This window comes from Centruroides sculpturatus, unplaced genomic scaffold (assembly GCF_000671375.1).
Source record: "Centruroides sculpturatus isolate CEXI.00-Female unplaced genomic scaffold, Cexi_2.0 scaffold5, whole genome shotgun sequence".
NCBI lineage: Eukaryota > Metazoa > Arthropoda > Arachnida > Scorpiones > Buthidae > Centruroides > Centruroides sculpturatus.
In genome coordinates, this window is record NW_019384397.1 from 1,270,332 (window position 1) to 1,297,890 (window position 27,559).

At 30.3% G+C, this 27,559-nt stretch overlaps 1 protein-coding gene across 1 annotated transcript in view; it reads left to right on the forward strand.

The window, feature by feature from the left end:
• LOC111618475 (V-type proton ATPase subunit B-like) overlaps positions 1–18,694 on the forward strand; it is a 35,341-nt gene extending 16,647 nt beyond the window's left edge. Inside the window, exons 7-10 of the mRNA XM_023360018.1 lie at positions 2,368–2,472; positions 2,547–2,676; positions 9,478–9,645; positions 17,149–18,694. Coding sequence (XP_023215786.1) covers positions 2,368–2,472; positions 2,547–2,676; positions 9,478–9,641 — 399 coding nt within the window. The 3' untranslated portion in view covers positions 9,642–9,645; positions 17,149–18,694. The remainder of the gene's footprint in view (positions 1–2,367; positions 2,473–2,546; positions 2,677–9,477; positions 9,646–17,148) is intronic.
• Positions 18,695–27,559: the final 8,865 nt, after the last annotated feature.

The following is a 27,559-nucleotide window of genomic DNA, read 5'->3' on the forward strand; positions in this document are numbered from 1 at the left end:
TACCATAAGATGCATTAAGAAACAAAGCCAGATATTAGTAAAATGTGGTAGAAATCTTTCATTGAGGAGAAAGTTGCAAAGATTGTCAGAAATCTAATCTTTAAATACTTTCCACTTTTTTTCTTATTTTAATCATTTGAATTGAAGATCAGTCACTGAAGATTGTTACCTACGAAAAACATTTGTTTGATCATTTTATTACAAGTACTAGTTAAGATAAATGGTTTTTGAAGTTATTTGATATTTCTGAAGTAAGATTTGAAAATTTAAGAAAAGGAATGCTCTGAATAATTTAAAGATTGTAGGTGAGGAGTTTTAAATTTAAGAGAATAATTAAAGAATGCATATAGTGTCACTAGGAATTGTTGTATGATCAATATTACAAAACAGTTAACAGCTAATTAAATAATAATTGTGTGAAAATTGTATTTTATATTTTGGTTTGAAATAAAATAAAGAACTGTAGAAAAATAGTTAAAGGATTTGAAAAAGTACATGATTAGAAAATAAACAATCATTTTATACAATACATTTCTTTTCATATTTGTGGTTTCCATATTCTGGCAGTTTTGAAGAATGCCTCTGCAAGTATGGAGCATCTGCTATATAAAAAACATTATTGCTTTGACTATCAAAAGAAATATTTATATGCAGTAGATTAGAAAGGACAGGTGCAAATTTTGTGCTTTTGTTTGTATTTTATAGCATAAAACATTTAAGAACTTTACTAATTAATATTGTAACTGTTAAATTTATTATTAAGATGGTATGCTATATATTTTACTATATTGTTTTTGTATTACTGCAACAGATGATTTGATGCATAATATTTATTTTAAATTATCCAGAAAATCTAAAATGTAATTAGTAACCATTACTTTTGATTGAAAAATATTAAATATAGATAGCAACTTTTGTTTTTAAATTTATCTACATATAAGTAATACATAAAATATTATAAACTTTACGAAAAACAAAAATTAAAAGTTTATGAAGATATAAATGTAATTATATAGTGTGAATGCTGATTTACAAGTTTACCTCAACCTGAAAACTTACCATAAATAAGGACAAGCTTTTCTATTAATTTTAGTGTAGAATGTGAATCTTGTTTCAGTATAATCCATAACCTACCTTCCTTAAATAAAATTAAAGATCTACAAAGTATGTATTTACATATTAACCAATGATATGAAATAAATTAAAGTGAAGGACAGTAGTGATTAGATTATTGTGAAATGAAAAGGATGTAAAAAGAATTAATATGAAATGAAATAAGCAAATATCAGACAATCAGGAAAGAGTTGTCAGACAGTTCTTTAATTGTAAGAAAACATAAGTCTATTTAAGACGATAAGTGAACAAAAGACAAACTAATGTAAAATAAAATTGTTTTAATTAATAAAATTGTAATCACAGATAAAGGATCTGAGGTGTAGAGATAAAGTACACTAAACTTCATAACTATTTTGGAACAAAGACATAATTTAAATAAAAAAAGAAAAGACTGACTTAAGTCTGTGTGCCATTTAATTACAGTGTTTTTAGGGAATTACAGGGAATTTGTCTTGTTGCACTTATTATTAGACTATTTTGTTGTAAATATTGTTTGGTGCATGTTTCAAATATTTCATAAGTGAAGAAAAGAGATAAAGCAGTTTTTTTTAATCAAATATATCACTAATTCATTGTCCTGTGGACACTTAAGACTTTTATGCAAGCTTTTTATTGTTTGGCCAGGCCCACAATGGGACAGCTAGGTGGTGAGGAATGGAGCCCAGCATATTCAGAGGGACCATTCTAAAAAAATTTCTGGAGTTTTTCAACACATCTGATTCAATCCTGGGTCTCCAGAATGGTATGCTGCTTAATTGCTTGGTCATCTGTATTCAGTGTAAATAAATTATCACATTAGATAAAACACCTTGAGATGAAAATAAAGTTTACTTTTAAATTTGTTTACTTGAAATTCATTTCTGGCAAATAGTTGAAATATTTCATATTTTGATTTATCATAATCACCAGAGCATTGATCATTTGTGATTATTTCTATGATCATATATAATTGAAGAATTTTATATAATCAAAAATGTTAAATAAATATTTGGAATCTTTGAATTATAGAATAGGCATCTACAATACAACAATTTAGTGAATTTTTTATATTTTTAACGTGTAAACAAATCTGGTATATAAAACCACAAAATTTTTAACACTGTTTTTCTGTACTTACATAACTGATTAATACGGATGATGATTATATGCTATTAATGGATATACATATAGATATATTTTATTTTATCATTACATATTACTGATATATTTATATAATAATATATCCTTAATAGTACTTTTTCTAAAATTTAGATTTATCCACCCATTAATGTGCTACCTTCTCTATCTCGACTTATGAAATCTGCCATTGGTACTGACATGACAAGAAAAGATCATCCAGATGTTTCAAATCAATTGGTATATATTTTTTAATTATTGGTTAGTTTAAAATAAAGCTTATTAATTAAAAGGATATTTTATTTTTATATTAGTATGCTTGTTATGCAATTGGCAAAGATGTTCAAGCTATGAAAGCTGTAATTGGAGAAGAAGCTTTGCATTCAGATGATTTACTATATTTAGAATTTTTGTCAAAATTTGAGAAAACTTTCATTTCTCAAGGTAAAATAATGTTTTTTTTTACATTTTAATTTACAATTATAAGTTTGTTAATACAGTAAAATCTTGTTAATTTGAAGTTTATAAAGAGGTAAAAAAAAACCCAACTTTGAGTTAGTTTCAAGTTAACAAACTTAATACCCAATTTTCTCAAATTTTTCAAAGGCCATAAATACCTTTTTATCAAACCATTTCTCAAGGATATGTTCACAGAATAACTACAAAATTGTATAGTTTATGGTGCTTTTGAATGTATTGTTAAGGTGCCTCCTTGTTTATAGGATGTCTTAATCTAGGGGTCCCCAAACTTTTTATCCTGTCAACCCATTTATAGAATATTTGCCTTCTTATCGACCCCTAGATTAAGTATTTAACAAAAACCTTAAATCATTTTTGCATTTCTGATGTTAAGCGATAAGGAAACCTGCATAACAACCCAACAAAAGAATTTATAGTTCCCATATCTTATAAAATCCACCCAATAACATTAACAGAAAAAGGAGATATTTTCCACTGATTTATAATCTTAAAAAATAATAGCAAAATTATGGATAGATGGAAATTTGCCTATAGTTCTTAATCCGTACATGTCATAATACATAAAATACACAATTATCTTTGAAAACAAGTTATATTGGATGAAAAACCTCTTCATTTTGCGACTATTACTGAATATCTTAAAAATATGTTAACATACCTTTTTATTAAAATAGTTGATATTAGTGGGATGTATGTGTCTGAAGAGAAGCAGCAAGATTACTGATATTCGGTTGAAAATTGGTAAGTTTTAGTCGCAAATCACCATGGTTTTCCAAGTTCAGTCTGTTCCTCTGTTTTGTCAAAATTGCATTCGCGTGGCTAAAACCAGCTTCAACCATGTATGAAGTTGGGAATGCAAGTAAGAAAGGTTCGGCTTCTGCTCTGAGCTTGGGATATTTAGTGGCAATATTGCTATTGCTCCAAAATTCACTGAGGTTTTTATTTCTAAACAATGCTTTAGCTTAGAGATCTACACATATTTTGATCGGTTCATCTTCTAAGCCAGGTTCATTACCTTCATTATCTATTTTTTACATCAAATGGATTAGCAAACCATTCGGAAACATGCATATTCTCCAAGTCTTCGAAATGTGCTTTAAAGTATTCTCTTAATTTATCAAGATGTTTAATATATATCTCCAAATTACGGTCGGAAATCTTTTCATTTTCGTTTAGTACTAGCAAGTTTGAAAAATATTTAAAATCTGATCGTGCCAGTAAAGATTTAAATAGCTCCATTTTTACTTGAAAGGCCATTATGATTGTTCAAGCTTGAAAAATTGTAACTTTTTTTCTTGCAAATGCTTCTGTACTATATTAATTAATTAATGATTCTTGATATATTATGATATTTTCTCTGTAAATGACACAATATCTACATTTAGATATAAAATATTTAAAGTGACAACTCTACTAGAGTGTAACAGTGCAACGTATGTTGTGTATAATGAATTACCAGCATTCATAACATGTTTGCAACACAAGTACAGTTTCCAGATGCATGAAAACAAAGTAACACATGCTTAAAGCGGCGTAGGCTAAGGCAAAATTCAAGTTATAACTAGAGTAGTCAGTAATGTTGATCATATCCATATTTTGAATTTTTATTGGAATATTCTATTTTTTCGTAGACAGTTTAATTGATCCTCTTTGGTATTAATCAACCCCCTTTCGATCCTCGTGTATTAATCGACCCCTGGATAACTCTTATCGACCCCAAGAGGTTGCTATCGACCACTTTGGGGATCCCCCCCTATCTTAATCAGAACTCTTGTAACCCTTGTAACTGGTGTGGTGTTGTATTTGGTATGGAGTAGTTTATCTTTATCTTTTGTATTTACACAAAATGTAAGAGAGAATGAAGATCATGAATCTATTAAAAGGTGGTGGGTACATAGGGAAAAATGTTTGACTTAAAAGAACTCACAGTTTCTAATTAATGTTTACATGGAACCATATGTACTGTGCCTAGGACCTGTAGAAAGCGTTGAGTTAATGCAGTTTGAGTTAATGAGGTTTTACTGTAGTAATTGGTAAGATAGCCTGGAAACTCCATATTCCACACACAGGAATCTGCAATAACATAGGACAAGTGGGATCTATCAAGATTACTGAGCAAGAAAATAACACAAAATGCATAATTGTCCAATACAACAAAAATCTTCATCACATATATAAAGAAATAGCAGAAGAGAAGGAGATCAGATTAACTTACACAAGGCTCAGACTATATATGAGCTACTAAGGAATGATAAAGACAAGCTAAATAACAGGAGAGCACCAGAGGTATACAAAATACTGATCAAAGATAATAGATTTCAATGAGACTTGTTGTACATAGGATCAACAAAAAAACTGTTACAAAACAGGCTAAAAGAATGTAAATATGATATAGACAGAGGTAACAACACAACAGCACTGGCAATGTATGCATCATATCAAGATATACATGCGGACAGTGGTGATATTCGAAATATTTAACAAAGGGTTCGCTAACAGAAACTTTTTCCTTAACTTAACCCCAAGCCCGAGATATCTCGGGCAAGTTACATAGCGTTACATAAAACGCGGGCGTTTGGTCCCCCTAAAAGTTGTTTTTTTTTTTGCTTTTTGGAATGTTTTTTAAGTCTCCAAATTTTTTCAAAAATTTTTTCCCGCGTGAAAAAATTTTATCGCGATTTTAATTTACCTTTAATGACGCACGATTCACACTTAATTGCTTTTTAATTGGAGTTTGATATCAAATTTCATTCATCGTTCTAAAGTTGTAGTGCACGGATTTTACTTCGGTAAAGTTATTTAAAGCTAGTTTCTGATGTCAAAAACGACCTCCGATAGTTTTTAAATTTTTTTAATTAATAGATTTTATTATATATAAGTTTAATTAAGTCGGGGGGTCGGAAATCGCAATAAAAATTTTAATTTTTTAAAAATATACGGCCAGCTAGTATTCACCCTACTATAAACCCATCGCCTCCCGAGACTTCTATGAGAATGTCCCGGGAAATCCAACTCCAGCTGTGTTCAAGGTCATCCAGCTGTGTAAACAATGACTCATCAGCGTCAGATTTCACAGAAAGGCGAGACAAAGGAAAATAAAATTTGAAGCTTTTTCTTCAAAATTAACGCATTTCTTTCGTTTTTTTCAGTTTTAAGTATTTTTTATGTTTAATTACATTAATATCAAAAATTGCTAGAGTCCCAAGGAGTTAACTGCTTTCCCTATGACTTTTTCTCAAGAAAAAACTTTTCTAAATCATTTATTTTATCATTAGGTATTATTATAATAATAGACAGATGTCATCGTTTCTCGAAATACAATATCTTTTTTATTTCGCTGTCGATAGCCCGACACGTGTTCCGCAGCCATCTTGTATTTTCTCGCGCGCGTGGGATTGTGGGATCCCTCGTATGACTGGACCTAGTTTCAAGAACTCTCTTGAGTCGATCGCGATTAAATCTCGTTTCAGTCGAGATTGAAACGGTCGATGGAGGTTGCACCATGGCGAACGGGGTATAAGGCTCTAGTTTAGTAGTGTTACAGAGTATAATATGTATATTTTAATATATTTTTTAAAAGAAACAAAACCGCTGAGAAATGTTATGTGTGTTTAACAACGGGTTCAGAAAACTTTGAAAATGTTAACAACAGGTTCGGCCGAACCTGTGCGAACCCGCTGAATATCACCACTGCATGCGGACCTAGAGAATGCTACCCTTATAAAGAAATCATTCCAAACTGACCATATAAGGGAATTGGAAAAATTAAAATAAAATAAAATACTCCACAAACCTCTAACTGGAGTGCTCCTAATTTTAGAATTGCGAATGTTTTCATCACCCCTCTTGGGCTCTTCTTCAGGCTATAACGAATGGGCCTTTAATATTCAAATAAACATTCGATATGAATCTCTTGCGAATTCTATCATTTGAAATCGTTCCGAAGTTGCGTTGTGCATGCTCTTTATCCATCAAAATCTCTTCCGAATTCTATCGTTGTATTGCGCATGCTCCATACTCATCTCTTTAAACACTGTTATCTAGCAAAATCTGCCATGCTATCGATATAATTATAGAGGGAAAATGGCCCTATCGATAGCATGGCAGATTTTGCTGGATAACAGCGTTTAAAGAGATGAGTATGGAGCATGCGCGATACGATAGAATTTGGAAGAGATTTTGATGGATAAAAGCGTTTAAAGGGATGAGTAAAGAGCATGCACAACGCAACTTCGGAACGATTTCAAATGATAGAATTCGCAAGAGATTCATATCGAATGTTTATTTAAATATTAAAGGCCCATTCGTTATAGCCTGAAGAAGAGCTCAGGAGGGGCAATGAAAACGTTCGCAATTCTAAAATTAGGAGCACTCCAGTTAGAGGTTTGTAGAGTATTTTATTTTAATTAAACACCGGTGTGTAGAGAGATTGAATTGGAAAAATTAGAAATATACAAAGCAAGCAGAGCGGGGAACTGTATAAACTATAAAGACGACAACACTATATCACATGCATGGCAATATACGTATCAGAAGGATCCTCAACAATATTGACATCTTCAGAGAATTCTGGGATAAAATATTAATATGCAGAAGGTGGACCTATATAATGGAGTAGGACATAAATAGCCAAATTAATTTACATCAAATAATTTGAATGGTTGAACTAAGTGGCACTTAATACTTGAACTCTGGTCATTCCAATATTAGAACATTATTGAACCTGAAGCAGTTCTCGATAGAGATACAAAAATGTTTGTTCAAGCAAGTAAATATTATTTTTACTGGAAGTAAAAGGTTTTGAAAGAGATATTTACTGTAGTAGACTATGAAATATTTTAAATAATGAAATTTATGATATGTTTTTATCAATTTGAATAATTTTTAGAAAATAACAAAATAAAAGTAATATAGTTTATGTAATATAATTTTTAGTATTAAAATTATTGTTGTAAAACTTAAAATTGCTATTCTGTTTTAATAAAAACAACTTGATATAAATTGGATGATGGTAAATTTGGAATAAAACAGTAATACTGATTAGTGATGACACAAAATTTAGAAACTACTATCTTAACAACAACAAAATTTCAATGTTTTTGGTCTTATTTTGGACCATCTTCAGTTTACAGGTACCTGTATACTGAATGTAGAATAATGAAATGCAGCTGAAACATTTTAAAAATAATTTTGGTCTTATTTTCTTAAGAACACCAAAATTATTTTTAAAATGTTATTCTTCTGTTATTTTCAGGCATTATTATTGTGAGGGGCTAGCATGAGTAGTCGTGAGTAGAGAGTCTGGGTTAGTCTCTCTACTACTAAATCGGTGGCACAATCGGTAGGACTGGCCTGCAGTCTTAGGATGGTTTCCTAAGACATTGATAAAAGAGCAGAAGTTTGTGAGAGACCCCTGCAAGTTTGTTTTTCCTGACATCAACCTAGATAAAGCATTAAGTGCGCTCGTAGTCATTTGAGAGGAATTTCGAGTGGGAGGATCACAAGTAAGCAGAGTTGACATAGACTCAGATTTTAATAAAAAATGAGACCATGTTAAAATAAAATTGAAATATTTAATGAAATCAATTAAATCAAAAATGTATTACAGAACATTTCATTCGAGATCTAACTTGCAAAGAGAAAGAGTTTACATTAATCCTGAAGTTATATTACCTCATCGTAGTTGGATGAATTAAGTCTGTCTTCGTGAGAAGTGTCAATGATTAGTGATGATTGGAAAATCATGAGATTCTGGATCAAAGTTGCAGCTTAAATTTTATTCTTCTCCACACACCGGAATGTTCTTGGTTCAATTGTTTGTAATGCTATCCGCATGCAATCGATTGTGTTTTTTGTTTTTATATCCACCATGGTTGAGAACCGTTTCACATAAATATGCATAAGTGTAGAATAATTTGGCAGCCCCCTGGCAAATCTTGTTAAAAAAAAACACTGTTCTATAGACTAAAATATAAGAATTTTTCCTGTAAAGATCGAGGTAATTTGTATTTTTCCAATTGTGTAGGAAAAATTAGATTTAATAAATTCTGATTCCCTGAAATTATGATTATTTTCATTTTATAAAATATGTATTTTTTTAAAATAAAAATTGGAATAATTAAGAGGTTATGTTAATTTGAAAAACTAGCTTTAAACTTTTATAAAATTTATTGGATGAAAGTTTTAATTAAGCCTTTTGTGTTTGTTCTCAGAAGTTAATTTGAAGTACAGTGGTACCTCAGGATACGAAATTAATCCGTTCCGAAACTGAGATCGTATCATGAAAATGTCGTAAGGTGGATCATCTTTTCCCATACGATTACATGTAAAACCAAATAATTCGTTCCAACACGAAAAACATACTCAAATTAAAGCCAAGTAATACATTAAAAATAACTGTAGTAACAAAAACAAATGAAAAATGCGAACTAATGTAACGTCGTATGGTGAGTTTTTGTTCGTATCGTGGAGCAAAAATATGTTCGAATTTCATGTCGTATCCTGAAAATTTCGTATGCTGGGGCGTTCGTAACCTGAGTTACCACTGTAGTCATCTTATAAACAAAAACTGATCTCTTCCATTTGTAAAAAAATGGACATCATATTAAGAAAGTTTATTTAATATTCTTAGAAAAGATTGCATGATATAAATAAAATTTATATAGTATTTTTAAACTAGATCATAACTTGCTGCAAATATATATATATAATGCATTATCTAAAACTTAACTTTACTTATAAAAGTGACAATGATTTATTTTGTAGGTCATTATGAAAATCGTACTGTTTTTGATTCTTTGGATGTTGGATGGCAACTTCTTCGTATCTTTCCTAAAGAAATGTTAAAACGTATTCCTAAGAATATATTAGACGAATTTTATCCTCGTGATAGTAAACATAATGCTAATCCTCAGTCACAACCAAAATAATAAAGTAAGTAAAATTTACACATTTTTTTAAAATTAATATTTTTATTTCTTCTAATAAAAAGGAAAGTAAAATGTATTTAAGAAAAAAATTTCTTAAAATAAATTTTGTAAAAACATGTTTAAATATTTGTTTACATATAAAATTTAAAAAGTAGGAATAGGAATACCTTTTCATTAAAATGAAATAGCAAGAGTAAATAGATTCAGAGCTTTCCAATCTGATTCTCTGTAATATGATAAAATGATCAACCCCATCTGTGGGTTCTATATAGATAAACTGACTGCTCCATAACTAACATTAACCATCCTTTTTGAAGTCCCACTCTGTTCTCTGATCCAAACAAGGAGTATTTTTATCTGGTTTGCATAATTTTTGTTTGTTTGCTCAACCAGTGCACAGTATTCAATAAGTATAGCAAATACAGTAGAGCATCGATTATCTGAATCAATTGGGGACTGGGTTGTTCAGAAAATTGATTTTTTGGATAACTGATTATGTATGAAAAAATATATTAGCCTATCCCATGTTGAAACTCGTTCAAATCCTGGCATGTCCTTAAGTACCCTCTCATGGTCCTGCCAGTGCTGCCAGCTAAAACACACACACCAACAAAAATAATATTGAAGTAGCCCAAGACATGGTCAAAGATTGCAGCGCCACAGCACTAGTGGAAATTTAAATTTGCCAACTGGAAAGCTTTCAGTTAATTGACGTTTCAGTTGATCGACATTCGGATAATCAGTCATAGTCAGTCTAAGCTTCATCAAATAAGCACATGCTCATATGATATGAATCATACCTCATAAGCAAATGCTTATTATATTGCACTGATATATAGTACTACAATATAACAATGTAATCAAGGGAAAATACAGTATATTTATTATATGTGTAAGTACTGTACATTCACATTTAGAAAAAAATATGCAGTAATGGCACTAGGATTTTTTTCTAAGAGAATATAGGTGCTGCTACTGTGAGGGGAATGGAGGATTCTTATTTAAAGCACTTGGTAAAAGGACTTCTACATGGAGATTGTTTCTTTATCCTTGTATTTTTTTGAACTATATCCAATTTTACAAGCTCTTTATTTATCTTCATGCTTATTTATCTAAATGCTATTCACATGACATGTGAAATATAAAAATGCAAAAAACTTACACTTTTAATTTTTTAAAGTAGTTACATAATAAAAAAAATAGATATGAAAATATTCATGAAAAGTCTTCAGATAATGAAATTTTTTTAATTGTTCTAATTGTTACAAAATTTCAAAATTAACATATTTGCTACTTTTTGTGGATTGCAAATATATTTTTAAGCATTTCAAACATTTTTAAGTACTTCAAATACTCAACCAAATGATTGCCTTAAACAATCGGGCTATAAATCTGCTATTATTAATGATTAAATAACAAATTATTTAGTACAGTAATACCCCGACTTACGCTACCCCGACTTACGCAAACCCGGAGTTACGCGATTTTCAAATCTGGTCGATTCGTCTTTTGTTTGAGCGCCACAAAACCCTTGATTACTCACTCCCCCCACACTATTGTTCAGCTTACATGTTCAGATGTGTCGCGTAAAATCCACACATAGCTACAATTTATTTTGTGTTATTTATTTCTGTGTTTGTTATATCTATGGAGACTTGAGAGACTCTACTATGTCATCCAAACGAAGTAGAACTAATTCTTCTGCATCAAACAAGAAAAGAAAAACTTTATCTTTGGAATGTAAAGTTAACATTGGGTATGTTCGTAAAGTCGAACGAGTTAAACGAGAATGACGTCATCGTTATTCCTATTTCGTTAGACTTTTCGAACGATTCGTTACTAACGCGTTTAACTCGTTTGACTTTACGAATGTACCCATTATTAAAGACTTCGATACAAAAATGAAAATTTGTGAATTGGCAAAGAAGTTTGATCTACCGGAATTGTCGGTCAGAACAATTATAAAAGGCAAAGAAAAAATTCTCGAAGCTGTGAAAAATGCTCAATCCTTAAATTCAAGCATCATTCGTGAACATCACAGTATTATCGCTGAGATGGAAACAATGTTAAAATTATGGCGTAATAATCAAGTAAATGTGAAAAATTGTAAAATAATATAGGCCTAATTTGTTATACATATGTATTATCTAAGATTTTATTAAACATTTTTATCTAAAATGTTGTTTTCTTTAGTCTCCGGCCCCAATTAAAAATTATTTCTATGTATTTATATGCGAAATTTTACCCCGACTTACGCGAATTTGACTTACGCGGTTACCGCTTGGTCCCACCTATCACGTAAGTTCGGGGTATTACTGTATTTAATCATTAACAATAGCAGATTTATAGCCTGATTGCTTAAGGTGATTGTTTGGTTGAGTATCTATGTATCGGACTTCTGGATGTTTGGTATACTTGTACTTTAAATATTTTTATGCATTCCAAATATTTCAAGTACTTATGTAAGATTTTAAAATACTGTACTTGAAAATTCAAATTTCTGATACCTAGTATTTTAAATAATATGTACCAGAAATACTCTAACTTAAATTAGGCAGGCTGTTTGGTATATGGGAAAAAGTATTTCTAATACAAGTATTTGGGTAATACAAGTATTTGGTATAATATTTCAAGTACTTATGTAAGATTTTAAAATACTGTACTTGAAAATTCAAATTTCTGATACCTAGTATTTTAAATAATATGTACCAGAAATACTCTAACTTAAATTAGGCAGGCTGTTTGGTATATGGGAAAAAGTATTTCTAATACAAGTATTTGGGTAATACAAGTATTTGGTATAATATTTCAAGTACTTATGTAAGATTTTAAAATACTGTACTTGAAAATTCAAATTTCTGATACCTAGTATTTTAAATAATATGTACCAGAAATACTCTAACTTAAATTAGGCAGGCTGTTTGGTATATGGGAAAAAGTATTTCTAATACAAGTATTTGGGTAATACAAGTATTTGGTATAATATTTCAAGTACTTATGTAAGATTTTAAAATACTGTACTTGAAAATTCAAATTTCTGATACCTAGTATTTTAAATAATATGTACCAGAAATACTCTAACTTAAATTAGGCAGGCTGTTTGGTATATGGGAAAAAGTATTTCTAATACAAGTATTTGGGTAATACAAGTATTTGGTATAATATTTCAAGTACTTATGTAAGATTTTAAAATACTGTACTTGAAAATTCAAATTTCTGATACCTAGTATTTTAAATAATATGTACCAGAAATACTCTAACTTAAATTAGGCAGGCTGTTTGGTATATGGGAAAAAGTATTTCTAATACAAGTATTTGGGTAATACAAGTATTTGGTATAATATTTCAAGTACTTATGTAAGATTTTAAAATACTGTACTTGAAAATTCAAATTTCTGATACCTAGTATTTTAAATAATATGTACCAGAAATACTCTAACTTAAATTAGGCAGGCTGTTTGGTATATGGGAAAAAGTATTTCTAATACAAGTATTTGGGTAATACAAGTATTTGGGTATTCCATCTCTGTACTGTCAACACTAATCCTCACAATTTAGATGGAGAGGATTGGTCATTCATCAACAGCCACTTAGATTCATACCACTGAACCATTAAGAATTCCAATGGAACTCCTGGAAAAATTTAAAAGTAGGGGAGGAAATTTTTATATTACTGTATGTGACTGAATCATTATTCCCTTCTCTAAAAAAATAGAAATCTGTTTCTATATGATATGGGGATTTTCTCTTTACACATATTACAAGTATGCATATAAAGACATTCTACAGCATGTTGATATATCATGCAATACATCTTAACATTGTGTGAGATCATTGTATGTTACCTGGAAAATGGTATCCTACCAGCTTTAGAACCATTCATCAGCCTATATGCTAGGTATATTGATGATGATCTAATCATATGGAAATGCAAACAGAACATACAGATATAGAAAAATATATTTCCTTTTATACTATACATATAATTGAGTCCATCTTCATTTGTCCCTTCACATGCTTTGCAAAGGCAATAACAAATTTACAGCGATACCGACCTTTTATTTGAGGCTACATGTTCACCGTCCAATGTAAATGAGTTAAAAAAAAATTCAAATTTCTGATACCTTTTTTTTTTTTAAGGACATAAAGATGTTCATGAAATCCATCAACAACAATAATTGGCACATTTAGCACAATAGTGTGCATTTTCTAGATGTTCTTGGATGGTACTATTGACAATGGATCAAGACCATAAATCTACCTACCAATTATATTTTATCTTGGCCATATCACATGATCAGTACTCATATAAATTGGCAAGCTTCAAAGCATTAATAAAAACAGTATACACACATTCGTCTAACATTAACAACAGGCACAAAGTTAAAGCACGTTAACCGCAATTTAACATGATATTGATCTAAAGTTATCAATGGATTAATACAAGAATACCTACAGCACAAAAGTAAAGAACATAAGACAGGACACTGAATATAAGGCAGTAAGATACAATAAAATTATGATTCCCATAGACCAGGAAATTTGTAAGAGCCAACAAATTGACCATAGCATACAAACAAAATTCCACAGTGTACTTAGCAACTTACAAGTAACAAGGACACCCATAATAGTTTTGAACTTCCAGAATACTAATTTCAGACCATAATGGGGAAGCATCTGAAATACACTGGGGGCAATGTCAAGGTCACTACAACACCTACAGGAACATCACACATTGATCGCAAAGGTGTAACACACAACAGCATCAGTTCTGTGCAGACAGTTTAGAAATACAGATCCACATAGATCAGACAGAACACTATACTACTTGAGAAAACCTTCCATTCTTAAATATGTAGAAAAATTGGAGATTTTCAAGGCCAACGGAAATAAAATGGCCATCAATTATGGGACAATGATACCCTAACTATGGCTTGGAGAGCCCTATATGAAATCTGATAATATTATGTGAGCTTTGGAAACATCAACTATATAATGCCCAATCAGATGGAATTTTAACTCTGCATTTGATTGCGCATGTTACATTAAAAAAAACTGAAGATGATTGTTCTAAAGCAACCAAAAACAAATTAGATAATAAAGAAGTTTGTGTTTAAAATTGCTGGATTTTTGGGTTTTTCACTGTACAGTGATACCTCTGTTTTTGTCGATAATCCGTCCGAAAACAATTGGAAAAATCCAATACCGGTGCAATTATTTCCATATGAATCAATGTAAATCCAATTAATTTGTTCTAGACACTCCAAAATACAGATTAAAAACACATTTTATAGAGAATAAATACAGTGTTTAATACTAAAAAACAATAAGAAATTAATATAAAATGAATATAAAAGACTAATGTAAAGAATAAATGAACATTTAACATGGCATTTGAAGGGCTGCAGCTATAGAAATTTTCTTTGGTTCCATGGAGTTAAAATGAAAGAAAAGCAATGCAATTCTTTGGTTTTTTTTTTTTAACACTCTCTGCTCTGTGGGCACTAAGCAAGCCTCTTTTAGCAACCCCATTATGGGTTCAGCCAAGCCCACAATGGGTAGTTGGGTGGAGAAGGACAGGGCCCCGACATATCCAGATGGACTATTTTCCAAAAAATTCCTAGGGATATTTTTTCCCTTCCACAGTCAATCTTAGAACCCCCTGGAGCGGTAAGCCGCCAGCTTGACTGCTCGGCCATCCGGCTGTCATAGAGCAGTTGTTTGGCTAGATGCACAGAGTAATGCTCACACTACAAGAAACAATGCTAAACTGAGCAGGAAAAAGTATGGTTCTCCCTTTGTTTTTGCAAATTTGCAGCGAGATCACATGGGCACACCAACAAAATCCGAGGCAACGAACGAAAACCGAGGCAAAAAATCGACAATAACCAAAGTCAACGAAAACGAAGATATTACTGTACTTATTTTGTAAAGGTGAAATATTTTCCATAAGTCATAAAAGCAGATATTTATAGTATTTATGTAGAACTTTGCAAGTATTTTTGTAGAAGCTTTCACATGTATAAAAACTAATGGAATAGTAACAATTTTATTATGAACAGTATTGTGAAGTGTAGATTCAAAATTAGCTAATAAAAGTAAATGAGCAATTATTTATTGTGACAATAAAATAATTCATTTTTATTTTTCCAGTTCTGCCATACTTTCCTCTATTATATAGAGGAAAGTATGGCAGAACTGGAAAAATCAGTCAAAAATCTGACTCCCCCAAGATTTTTCATTTTTGGACTTAACCTTGAAATGTTGGAAAATGTAAAAAAACAATTTGGGGTTTTTTTTTTCTCTGAATGTTTAGATGTCAGTGTGTATGTGGGGCACAATTTTGTTCACTCGCTTTGTAGGTTAATAACTCCTGTGCTTTTAGTGAAAAATTTTAGCAGGGAAGATTGTATATTAGAGGAATTGATATTAAATTTTAGTGATAAAAGTCAAGGGTATGGGAAGATAGATGTTGTTGTGTGTCATATCTTGAGTAGGATCAAATTTAATGACTAATACTGACAATTTTACTCATTATCATTTACAATTTTTTTTAAAAAGTCAACCCTACCTTCAAAATTAAGCTTTTTTTGCCATTTTTTAAAATTAAAAATATAAAGTTTTTTAATCAAATACCATAACAAATGGTGCCCCACACAGTTTTAAGTGTTATCAGGAAAGTTAAGCAACTTGTTACTGGAATTTTGTTGTTACTTATCTACACAGATACAAATAGTAAACAATATATACAGAGTATATCTACATATATAAACAGAGAATAATACATGTAAACAGAATATATATATAGTTATATAAGTTTTGACTTGTATAGGATGTGCTAAAAATGTAAATTTAAATAGAACCATGTTAAATATATATTAATGTAGGCTTAGTAGTGATTCCAAACTGTTTTGAGCCACCATTCCCTTGGTTCCATAAACTTATATGCAATGCCCCTAGACATTTTCCCTTGTATGAGAAAATTTTAGAAATATTCATAGAAAAACTTTTCTATGAATCTTGCACATTGTGTGCCCTTTACTATACACTGTTCTCCATGTGTGGAAACCATTAAATGCTATGTTTCATCTTATCTGTTTTAATAGAGGAAAGGGAAAAGTTTGTCAGTGACCCAACCCTTACCTATGGTCATTGTTTGGTCGGTACCCTGCCACCCATTTCCTTTTTTTTCATCCCCCTAGATTAACTCACCACCCAAGGGAGGCAGTAGTGCCCACTTTTTGAACCATTGATCTATAAGATTTGAAATTGAAATACATAAATGGTAAAAATAGTTATAACAAGTAATCTTATGACATTGAGTTTTGGTTTTAACTGTGTAAACAAATTTTTAATAAAAGTCAATTTATGTTAGGATTTATTTTAACAAACTATTTATAATTTATATAGAAAATTAAGTAAGTGAATCGAAATATATCATAATATAGTATAAAAATGTTAAAATATATTTATATTTACTGATTATTAATTAATAATTTTTTAACAGGTAATATAACGATTTCATAATGAAATGCAGATCTTTGACACATCAAGACAACTGTTGTTAACTGTCCCATGAATACTTATTTAAAGCAGACACTATTGTTTCTGTTGACAGAATTAATTACAAACATTCCAAATTATCTGTAATAAAACAAACTTTCAACTTGTAATTGAGCTATTTTATGTTAATTATTATTGTATATTTCATACATCAGAACTGTTACATAAAGATATGACATGTTTTTAAAGCTATAATATGCAAATATTTGAAGATGTCTAAAACTTGTGTGAAAGTGCAATATTTTTATAATTAGTATTAAGAGAACTCTTAAGTTTGGTGTATATATATATTTTTTGATTGTTACATTTTTGATTGAGATTATTTAAACAATTAAAAATACTTATATATACCAAGACAAAATGATATAGTTAATCAGTAATAATTAAGCAAATTTTAAACTAAGAAAATTTTGAAAATTTGATTAATATTGGACTGGTTTATTTATTATTAATTTTCAAGTTGCTAATGATTAGACAGGAGCTTTATATTTTGAAATGATTAATGGAAATGTTATTAAATGGATATATTAAGGGATGAATTGAAATGACTTTTTCAGTTTTTTTTTACATTTCGAATTTATAATTAAAAGTTTGTTATTAAAATAAGAATCTCTAATCATTAAGTAAAAGAACTGTACAAATTAAATTACTGTGTACAGGGAAAAAAAAAGATTTAAAAAAATAAATGATATTTATGAGTTTGTCAGATTTTCATTTTTAACTAAAAATCTAACACACGCAATTTTTTTTAAAGTTTTAAGTTTTGCAGAATAAGAATAGAGCCAATGTTAATATGCGAGTATTTATGACTACTTCAGGCTTCGGCCGGCCAATTCCAACAATCGTTAGTCAGTTCGAGGAAGAAAGTCACCAAAGCTGAATGTTTTGCAGAGCTAGATCATACCAATTCTAACTCATGTTATTATCACTGTAAAAATCTCTTTAGTTGAAGTAGAAAAAAAATAATTTCAAAAACAATGAGAAAAGATAATCACTGTTCAAATACCTTTAAGTTCAAAAATTATACGAAAACAATGCTTTTCCAGTTGAAAAAAGCATCAAAGAGAACAGTTGTTTACAGTTTGAAAAATCATACCTATAAAAGAAAAATGTATTTAAAGTTGAAAAACGCAAGAGAGATCTTTTTAGTAAACAGTTTAAAAAATCACATTGAAAGTAAAAAATGATTTCAATGGTAGAAAAACACCTGCAAAGATCCATTATAAATACATCTCAAGAAGAAAACACTTCAATTAGTCGAAAAATCACATCATTAAGGAAAGAATCTTTTTTACTTAATGATGTGATTTTTTCGATATTTTTTTCGCAGAGAAAAAAAATATCGGAAGAAACTTTTGCAAAGAAACTTTTCTATCGCACCATATAATCCATACCTAGCTAACATCGGGGAGAGAAATATTGCCTATTCAGAATACAAGTAAATTGCGCGGTTAGTAGAATCGCAATTGCCGAAACACAGTCTAAAAGAAGTAGGCAATAGAAGAATAATCACCACAATCAATATATAAGTTATATTAACGTAACAAAAACTTTTATAAACTATAGGAAAGTTTAAAATATCCTAAAACTGTTAGAGATGCAAAGCAGTTCTTGACAAACAACTAAATTAACCAGGCATTTTGATTTCAAGTCTTCAATAGCTTTATAGTTTCCATTTTGTTTAATAGTAGTATGTTAATGAAAAATGTCCTGTAATATTTTGGGGTAGACGATACTTAAATTAAAAATGCTGTGTGTTATGCAAAAAATTATACATGTATACAAATCTTGAGTCTTTTTATGTATTTGATGTCTTCTGTTATATATTGTATATTAAATATTATATATTAAATAGATTGAAAAATATAACAATGAAAATATGAAATTAATATCACTAGATGTAGTAAATATATACCCTAGCATTACAATAGGAGATATAGAAAATTCTTTAATAAAAATAAAAATGCCAAATTGGATAATTAAATTATGTTTAATTATAATCAAAAACAACTATTTTAAATTTGATGAGAAATTCTTCACCCAAATAGAAGGAATACCTACCTATAGGTACATTTATAGGTCCAAAATTGGCTGAAATATCAATGATACAAATAGATGAAAAGATTAAAAATATAGAAGGTATTGAATTTTATAGCAGGTATGTGGATGATTGCATAATAATTTTTGATAAAAGGAAAACAAATGAAAATATAGTCATAAAATATGGCTAATAAGATTAGAGAGATTATTAAATTTGAATTAAAAAAAGAAAAACAGAATAGCATAAATTATTTAGATATAACAATTGAAAGAAAAAATGATAGATTAATTTATAAGAAATATGTTAAACCTATACAAATACCAAAAATAATTAATTATAAATCTGTTATCCCTGTTAGTATGAAATATATTTAAAATGCATATGAATAAAATAAGAAAAAGAACAAGTGATATAGAAACACAAAAACAAGAAAAAAAAAAAAGAAATAATTAAAATGATTATCCAAAATGGTTATTGAATAAATGGATTGAAAAATTAGAAAATGACAAACAATCAAAATCAATGGATAAAGAGAAAAAATTTGTTATAAATCTGTTATCCCTGTTAGTATGAAATATATTTAAAATGCATATGAATAAAATAAGAAAAAGAACAAGTGATATAGAAACACAAAAACAAGAAAAAAAAAAAAGAAATAATTAAAATGATTATCCAAAATGGTTATTGAATAAATGGATTGAAAAATTAGAAAATGACAAACAATCAAAATCAATGGATAAAGAGAAAAAATTTGTTAAACTAAGGTATTTAAGGTATTACCAAAGTTATTTGAAAGAATTAAAAAAAGTAGTAAGAAGTAGAATTAATTTAATGCTCGAAAAAATAAATGCAACTAAAAAATATTTGTTATATCATATTTTTCTTCTTTTCTATAACAGAGGAAAAAGGTGTAGTGTATTCATGTAATTGTAATTGTAACCCGAAGAAAGCATATATTGGAGAAACAAAATTAAAAATAAGATTAAGTGAACATATTCGAGCAATTAAGGGAAAATATGCAAATTCGGCAGTGGCTGAACACTAACACAGAAGGTTGCGAAATTGACTTAAATACGGTGAAAATAAGGAAAAAAGAAGAAAATAATTATAAAAGACAATTATACGAACACATCAATATGATTAAACAAACGGATAGAATAAATAATAATACCGGAAGGGAGATCCAGCAATCATGGAGAAGTATTATAGAAAGGGGAGGGAGACGTATAAAAGAAGAGATCTGAATGAATTTGAGTATGCTGAGCGGTCTTCGTCCTTGCACTTGAGTGGACTAGACCCTGAACACTGGGAGTTTGGTCGTGTGTTCGCGCCGCAATCGGACAGGCTGACTGCTTAGAGTTTTCCTGGTTTTCTCCTTGCCAATAACGACTAAATAGGAGGACAGTTCCTCCTATAAAATTCCTCCCGGAAGGCATTTTTTCCACGCGCGCGCGTTTAGGCCGTTCGGATACGGCTGGCTCGTCGGTCGCATAGCGATAATAAATGTCATTCGGAGAAAGAGCCTAAATTGAGCTATACTCTCCATATAAACTGAAGAAGAAGAATGAGAAAGAAGAAGAATTGGAGTATAAAGTGAAAGAGAACAAAGATGCATACATATGAAATTATATGGTTAATATGGATTACGAATATACTAGGAATTATGAAGGAGTTCGAAAATATTGAATTTGTAAGAATTTTATTATTTTATTGTCGGGAAATTTTTATGTTTATTTTAATTTTATAATTGTAAAAAATTTAATTTGTTAATTGTAGAAAGTGTCTTTTGAAAGCCTGCTGATGAGGGACAAATAAGTCTGAAACACAAGTTTAAAGTGTATGTGTACAGGTGAACTAAATAAAAAGTATTATTTCTGATTTGTAAGTTAAATTTCTGCATTCATAAATCCAGTATAATAAGTCCTGTTAATTGATAAAGTACTAGTATACAAGATAAATATTAAATTGAATGTAAATATTCGGAAGGCATACTGCAGAAATTTAGCATCAAAATAGCTGAAAATCTATGATGAAAAAGCTTCTACTAATTATGATGCAACTGAACGTTACATTGAGGAATCTGTCACTGTGGTATCTGTGAAAACGTTAGTTTAGTTTTCCAGGTTGTTCAAACAAGTTGTAATGTAATGGATATGGAGTAGTGTTTCTCAACCGGGATTCCGGTTGTTTTTTTAACCCGGGAAATCCCGCAAATTTCTTAAAAATTCACTTTTTTTCTTATTTTGTGTTAAGGTTAAGAAATTTTGCAAATAAAAAGCATAATTATCTCATTCACTGTCAGAATACATTTGTATTTATTAATTTTAAACCTACCTATTAGTTTTTTTTTTAATTTTTTCTCGTTATGGCATGTTACAAATGGTCGATAATCAATACGTAGCTTATTTGTGCCAGGACTCTGAAAATTCTTTACTTGTCAGAATCTGTAATATATGGAATAATTGTGCTTACGCTGTCTTAATTTTTAACCATGCCCAGTAGCTTCAATAAATGCGTAACGTCAGATTGCGCAAATTGGGCAAAGATACAAACGAGTATAAAGTCTGCAAGTATGAAGTTTTTCTTCATAAACCTGATTATTACAGCCAAACGAATTGCCGAATTATTGAGCTATAAGCTCGATGCCGCTATTAAAGCAGCCGAGGTAGACAAATCAAAAATACTAGAGAGAAAAAGAAGTACTACAAACTCGAAATCTTCCAGGCTACAGGTGAAAAAACACATAATATCTGTCTTCTCTTAAATGCATTAAACAGGATTCCAATCACATCAATTGAATCGGAAAGGGCATTTTCGGTAGCAAGACTTTTCATTACTAAAATAAGAATTAGAGTGAGTGATCGGAGTATTGATCATCTTTGCTTTTTAAAATCTTATAAAAGTTTACAATATTTTGTATTATATTTTATTTAAAAAACGAAAATTACCTTCTAAGTTATAAGTTTGATCTAAGTTCAATTTTTAATTTTTAACTAAATTCAAAGCATTTTTGTTGTTGTTGTATGCAGTTTCTAGCAAACTAATAATTTTTTTTTTCTATTTGTGAAAATTTCTACGTAATTCAAAGGTAATTTTTATTATATATCTTACACAACATTATTAATGTGATTTTGATGATACAGAACTTTAAAATTACTTTTAAAAAATAATTATATCATTTAATTTCAAGATATTTTGTATACCTTACAAATAATTGATTCTATCCCGGGATTCCGGGAAACAGTTCACTTTTATCCCGGAATCCCGGGACAAGCAAAAGACCGGGAAATGAGAAACTCTAATATGGAGAATGTGAGACCCTTAATCATTGCAAAAACATCAAGAGCATATTGTATTATATGAACAATGTGTACTCTATACACTGCAAACTGCCAAGATTGAATGATGCAAAGCATTTTTAATAAATAGTTGAACTATAAACTGGATTTAAAAGATGAAACAAAAGTAGAGTCCAGCAGTCAGATGACGACTGCTTGGTTTGAGTCCCAACTGGAAAATCTGCAAGTTGAGTGCTTTGTACTGCTGTTCTACAGCTGATCTTGGAATAATCCATACTGTACAGGCTGAATCTTGATTATTTTTTGCAACATTGATAACTATGTTTAGAGAAGGATCAATGTAAAGCAAGCTGTTGACAAGAATGCTGAAGCATGGGCAGATGCCATGAATTTTATCACACTATATTTTGTCCGGTAGCATTAGAAAGCACAAAATGTCACAGGTTCTCCAATCTTGGTGTAGGAAAACAAAGTTAATGACTACCATTAACCTTTTTTCTAGTTCAAAGTATATACATCATACTAAATAATATTAGTTAATGGTGATGTCCCTTCCATTAACTGTCAGAATTATTATTACTGTTTGAACAAAATATAATTTTTAACACACTACCAGCAAAATTATTTATTAACATAACATTATTTCCAGGATTATGATGGATAAAATTTATGAAAATTATTAGAAGAAAAGAAACCTCAATCTTAAAATGAAGTATATAGTGAAATTTAACAATTGATATGGTGTATAACTTTCTCTCAGGACAAACTTGACCATTGGTTAACGTCAATACTTAAAGACGATTTCACAGATAGCGATGCTAACGTGAGTCTATCATAATATATTTATGGAATGGTTTTCTTTAAAAACAAGCAATTATTTATTGTGACATTGTCATAATGTTGGGCTGCAATTTCTAATCATATTTTTAATTTTAAATATATCCTCTCCACCTCAAATTAGTAGTGACTTTCCCCTGTACATCACACTTTTCCTTTAACAATACAGTTGTGCCAGTCATATCTCTAACACCTTCCAGGGGAAGATTTTAATTGAAATAACGCAACTTCCGGTTTGCATCGGAAATTCTTATATAGTTAATTGGGGCCTTCTCCCACTAAGGTTTCCGTATCGGATTCCATTCTCGAAATTATGGAAAGACAGATCGAATTTATAGGTCTACAAACTGCAGTCCAAAAATCTTAATATGTAAATCTTATTACTTTTCATAACTTGAAAGAATCACAAAACTAAGTAAAAAAATTTGAAATAAGTTAATGACAGTGGCATGTTATAGCTTTACAAAGCCCATTTGAATTTGAATTAGGGATGCCCCACCCAGGCAATTGAATTTTTCGTTCATAGGATAACACGCCACTGGTTAACAAAACTATTTTTTGAATATTTTTATTGTTCGATATACTGTTTTGTTTATAACATTACTATTGCAAATTTAAATTTGTTTATTAATAATTTAATACAATGTTATACAATATAGAAGTCTTATGTATTGTATAACAATATTCGTAAGAACTATAATGATACATTAATACAAAATAACACAACTTTTATATTAAAAATTAATTTAATTATAATGAAAAATTTAATTGCAATATTACTTTAATGCTATTTCAAATACGCATTCAACAATTTATTTTTATTACAACTGCAACATAAACACATACGGCATACTAAATATTGCATAATGGCACCCGCATTCGAATGTTTAAAGCTTTTATAAAATTTGACACTTTTTATTACAATCAGTAGAAGCACAAATAGCAAAATTCATATATGAAAATAAAGATGGTTCCACACTTGTCATGAAAACAAAACACAGTTAAATACAACAGCAGTCGGCAATAGGCAAAAAAAAAAAAATGGCTTCATATAATTCTTCATAAGTATTTTTTGCATACTGTAAAAAATACGTAAATTGTACATACCATTTTAAAATATTATTCCTATTTTTTTCAATTATTAAGCATCTCGACAAGCAAGTTTTAACGGGTCTAAATAAATATGTTTAAGAACAATTCCTTGTAATATTTCTAATACCATTCAGTAGAACATTATCTCCATATACTTATTAATAGTTATCTTTTCGGGTGCTGTTAAGGTTTTCTGGCTTTTCATTTACTGCATATTATGCAAGTTAATCGACTAATTAATCAGGTGGCAATTTTACAAAGTAATTGAGCATCAATTCATCAATTACGTGCGAATTAAATATAAAAACAGCACATTAAATATTAAAAATTGTAATTAACATTTTTAACATAATCTCAAATAAGTTCTAATACAATTTTTAATTTTACATTTTAACATAAAACTGTAATAGATAATTATATACGATATTTAATTGTTATATTACTTTTAATAATATAATTTTAACTGGATTCTTTATAGTAAATTATATAATTATATTTTGATATTTTATCACGGACACATTACATATTTTTGGTGGCAGCAACTAAGTCAGTTGCTGCATAGTGTGATATTTCTAGGGGTTTTTTGATTCAAACCCCACTCCCGTGACACCAATTTGTGAGCCACCGGGAGGGAAGAGGAGTCCTCTCCTTCCGGTCACTGGTCGGTGACCTCCTTTCTTGTCAGGGATGATAGTAACGTTCGGTTGCGCGTTACGCGAGTGGAGGGGAGTTACGGGGCCGACGATAAGGCGTTGGCATAGTCGAATAAAGACACCATTTTTCTAAACTAACAATTTATTACAGACAAATAATAAAACAAACGTTCTAACATGTTACGTCTCATTCGCGTATGAGAGAGAGAGCTTACAATAAAGCGTTCATACCTCTTGCTATGATATCGAAGGTCTTTAATTTCTGAAAAGCGGGATCCAAGTTGAAGGTTGGGATCGAAGGTCTTCGAATTTGTGGTGCGGCCGTTGAGAGGGAAGCGAATGTCCGTCTTGATGGTGCGATGGCGACTTCTTGATCAGCGACTCCCCGGAGAGGGAGAAGGAGGATGGCTTTTATATCTTTTTGGTGGGAAAATTCGTCAGGTGATCAATTGTTTTAGCAGGTGTGGGGTTAAAGGTGGTGTTAGAATGACAACAATATGACGAATTTCGCCGATAACTGTAAACTACATACGGTTTGATCGTGAGAATGTTTATATTAAAACAAAAAGAGTTATAATTCTCGCATGTACTTTAGATTTCGTTTTTTGTAGGGTCAAATTCCTTTGGTTGAGGGCATTTTTATTTTAAATTTCTTAAACTTTTAAAGTACTAAATGCTTTTATTAACTTCGAATTTTCACAATAGCAAAAATACCACTTTGGCATAAGGGTCACAAATAAAACACATTCAACAATGCAAAACAATTACATATAAATTATACTTAAAATAAACTAACTAGTCGAAATAATATACAAATACACATTGATCAAAATAGATAACGATCGACGACGGGTACCAAGCGGGTTTCCCTCGGACATGACCTTTTCCTTGTAATACCGAAAACTAGACAATTCAAACTTATCAAATGTTGACCGGACATTAAATAACGAAGTGTCGCTGTGGTCGAAAAAGGCCGGCGACAGGAGAGCGGCGGGATTCCCTCAGACATGACCCATAGGCGAATTCCTACGGACGCGACACCTTCCTAATACACCTTAGACAGTGTCCAAGGACTGTTTGGAGAGCTTACGCTGGCTATGATGTCCGTCGGCGGGTGAGAGGCAGGTTCTTACGGACGCGTCATATCCCATACACTTTTCGACAGTGACACCAACCGTTATGAGTTCCGATGCGGCTTTTATTTGGCTAGTTTGCGGGTCAGAGGTTCGTGTATATAATGAGAAAAATATTTCAGAAAATTAGAGAGTTTTATTGGTAAGCAGATTTAGTTTTATTTGTTTATTTTATTGCACGTTGATTTATTAAATTGATTTATATGGGTGTGAATGTTTTAACGTAAATTTTATTATTTATTTTGCATTTTGGTTTTTATAAAAAATAATCATTTTATATACGTTAAAAATTATTTATAAAGAGTTGTGTATCAAATGATTATAAAATATATTATTTTTTATGATACTCTGATTTTACGAATTATTCTATAATCACATTTTGTGAAGAACTTACTCAGAAATACGGAATATACAGTCGATTTCCGTATAAGACTGTAGATACGTTCCGTTCTTTATGAATCAATTTTGTAGGAATCACAGCCAATCACAGCCCGACACATGTGAAGTTTACGGACTACGGCTGTTTGAAAGGTTTTCTTCCATAAAAGTAATCGATTCTAGACTAATCCGACTCAACATTTCCAAAATACGTATATGTTTTTTGGAAATAATCCGTATAAACTACGCTATAAACAAAAATTGTAGGATTACTTACCGAGTGTTCACCATTCGACATCGCCGTTGCTCAAGCTTGTTTTCGTCGCGGAACAGCGCAGCAAACCGCGGCCGCGATATCTGATGCTATTTTTCTGCGAAAACTTCGTTGAAATTTGGAGACATCATTAATATAAATAATTTTAATCGCCGTTGAATAAGAAATGTTTCTTTCACAAGAAATGTATAAAATTACAGTGCTGTATTAGACTTACGGTACCTAATTTACATACTGTAAGACGATAGTTAGCGTAAAAATCTCCGTAGCGTGGCGCCACGCTAGACGGCGGAAATTATATATTTAATTATAACAAAGTTACAATAAGTTAATATATAATTATATATACAGTACCTAATTTATATATAATTAATATATAATTATATGTACAGTACCTAATTTATATATAATTTATATAANTACCTAATTTATATATAATTATATGTACAGACGATACTAAACTCAATTTACCCGCCCAAATTGTCCGTAGCGTGGCGCTGGACGGCGGAAAGTAGTTCGGCTGCCCGATGATGTTTTACGTAATTATAGGAGGTTTTTTTTACCGTTGTTTACGGATACCGCCACAATTTTTTCGCCGTCTTATAGGAATCGTAATTATAAGAACCAGTCTTATAGAGGGATCTACTG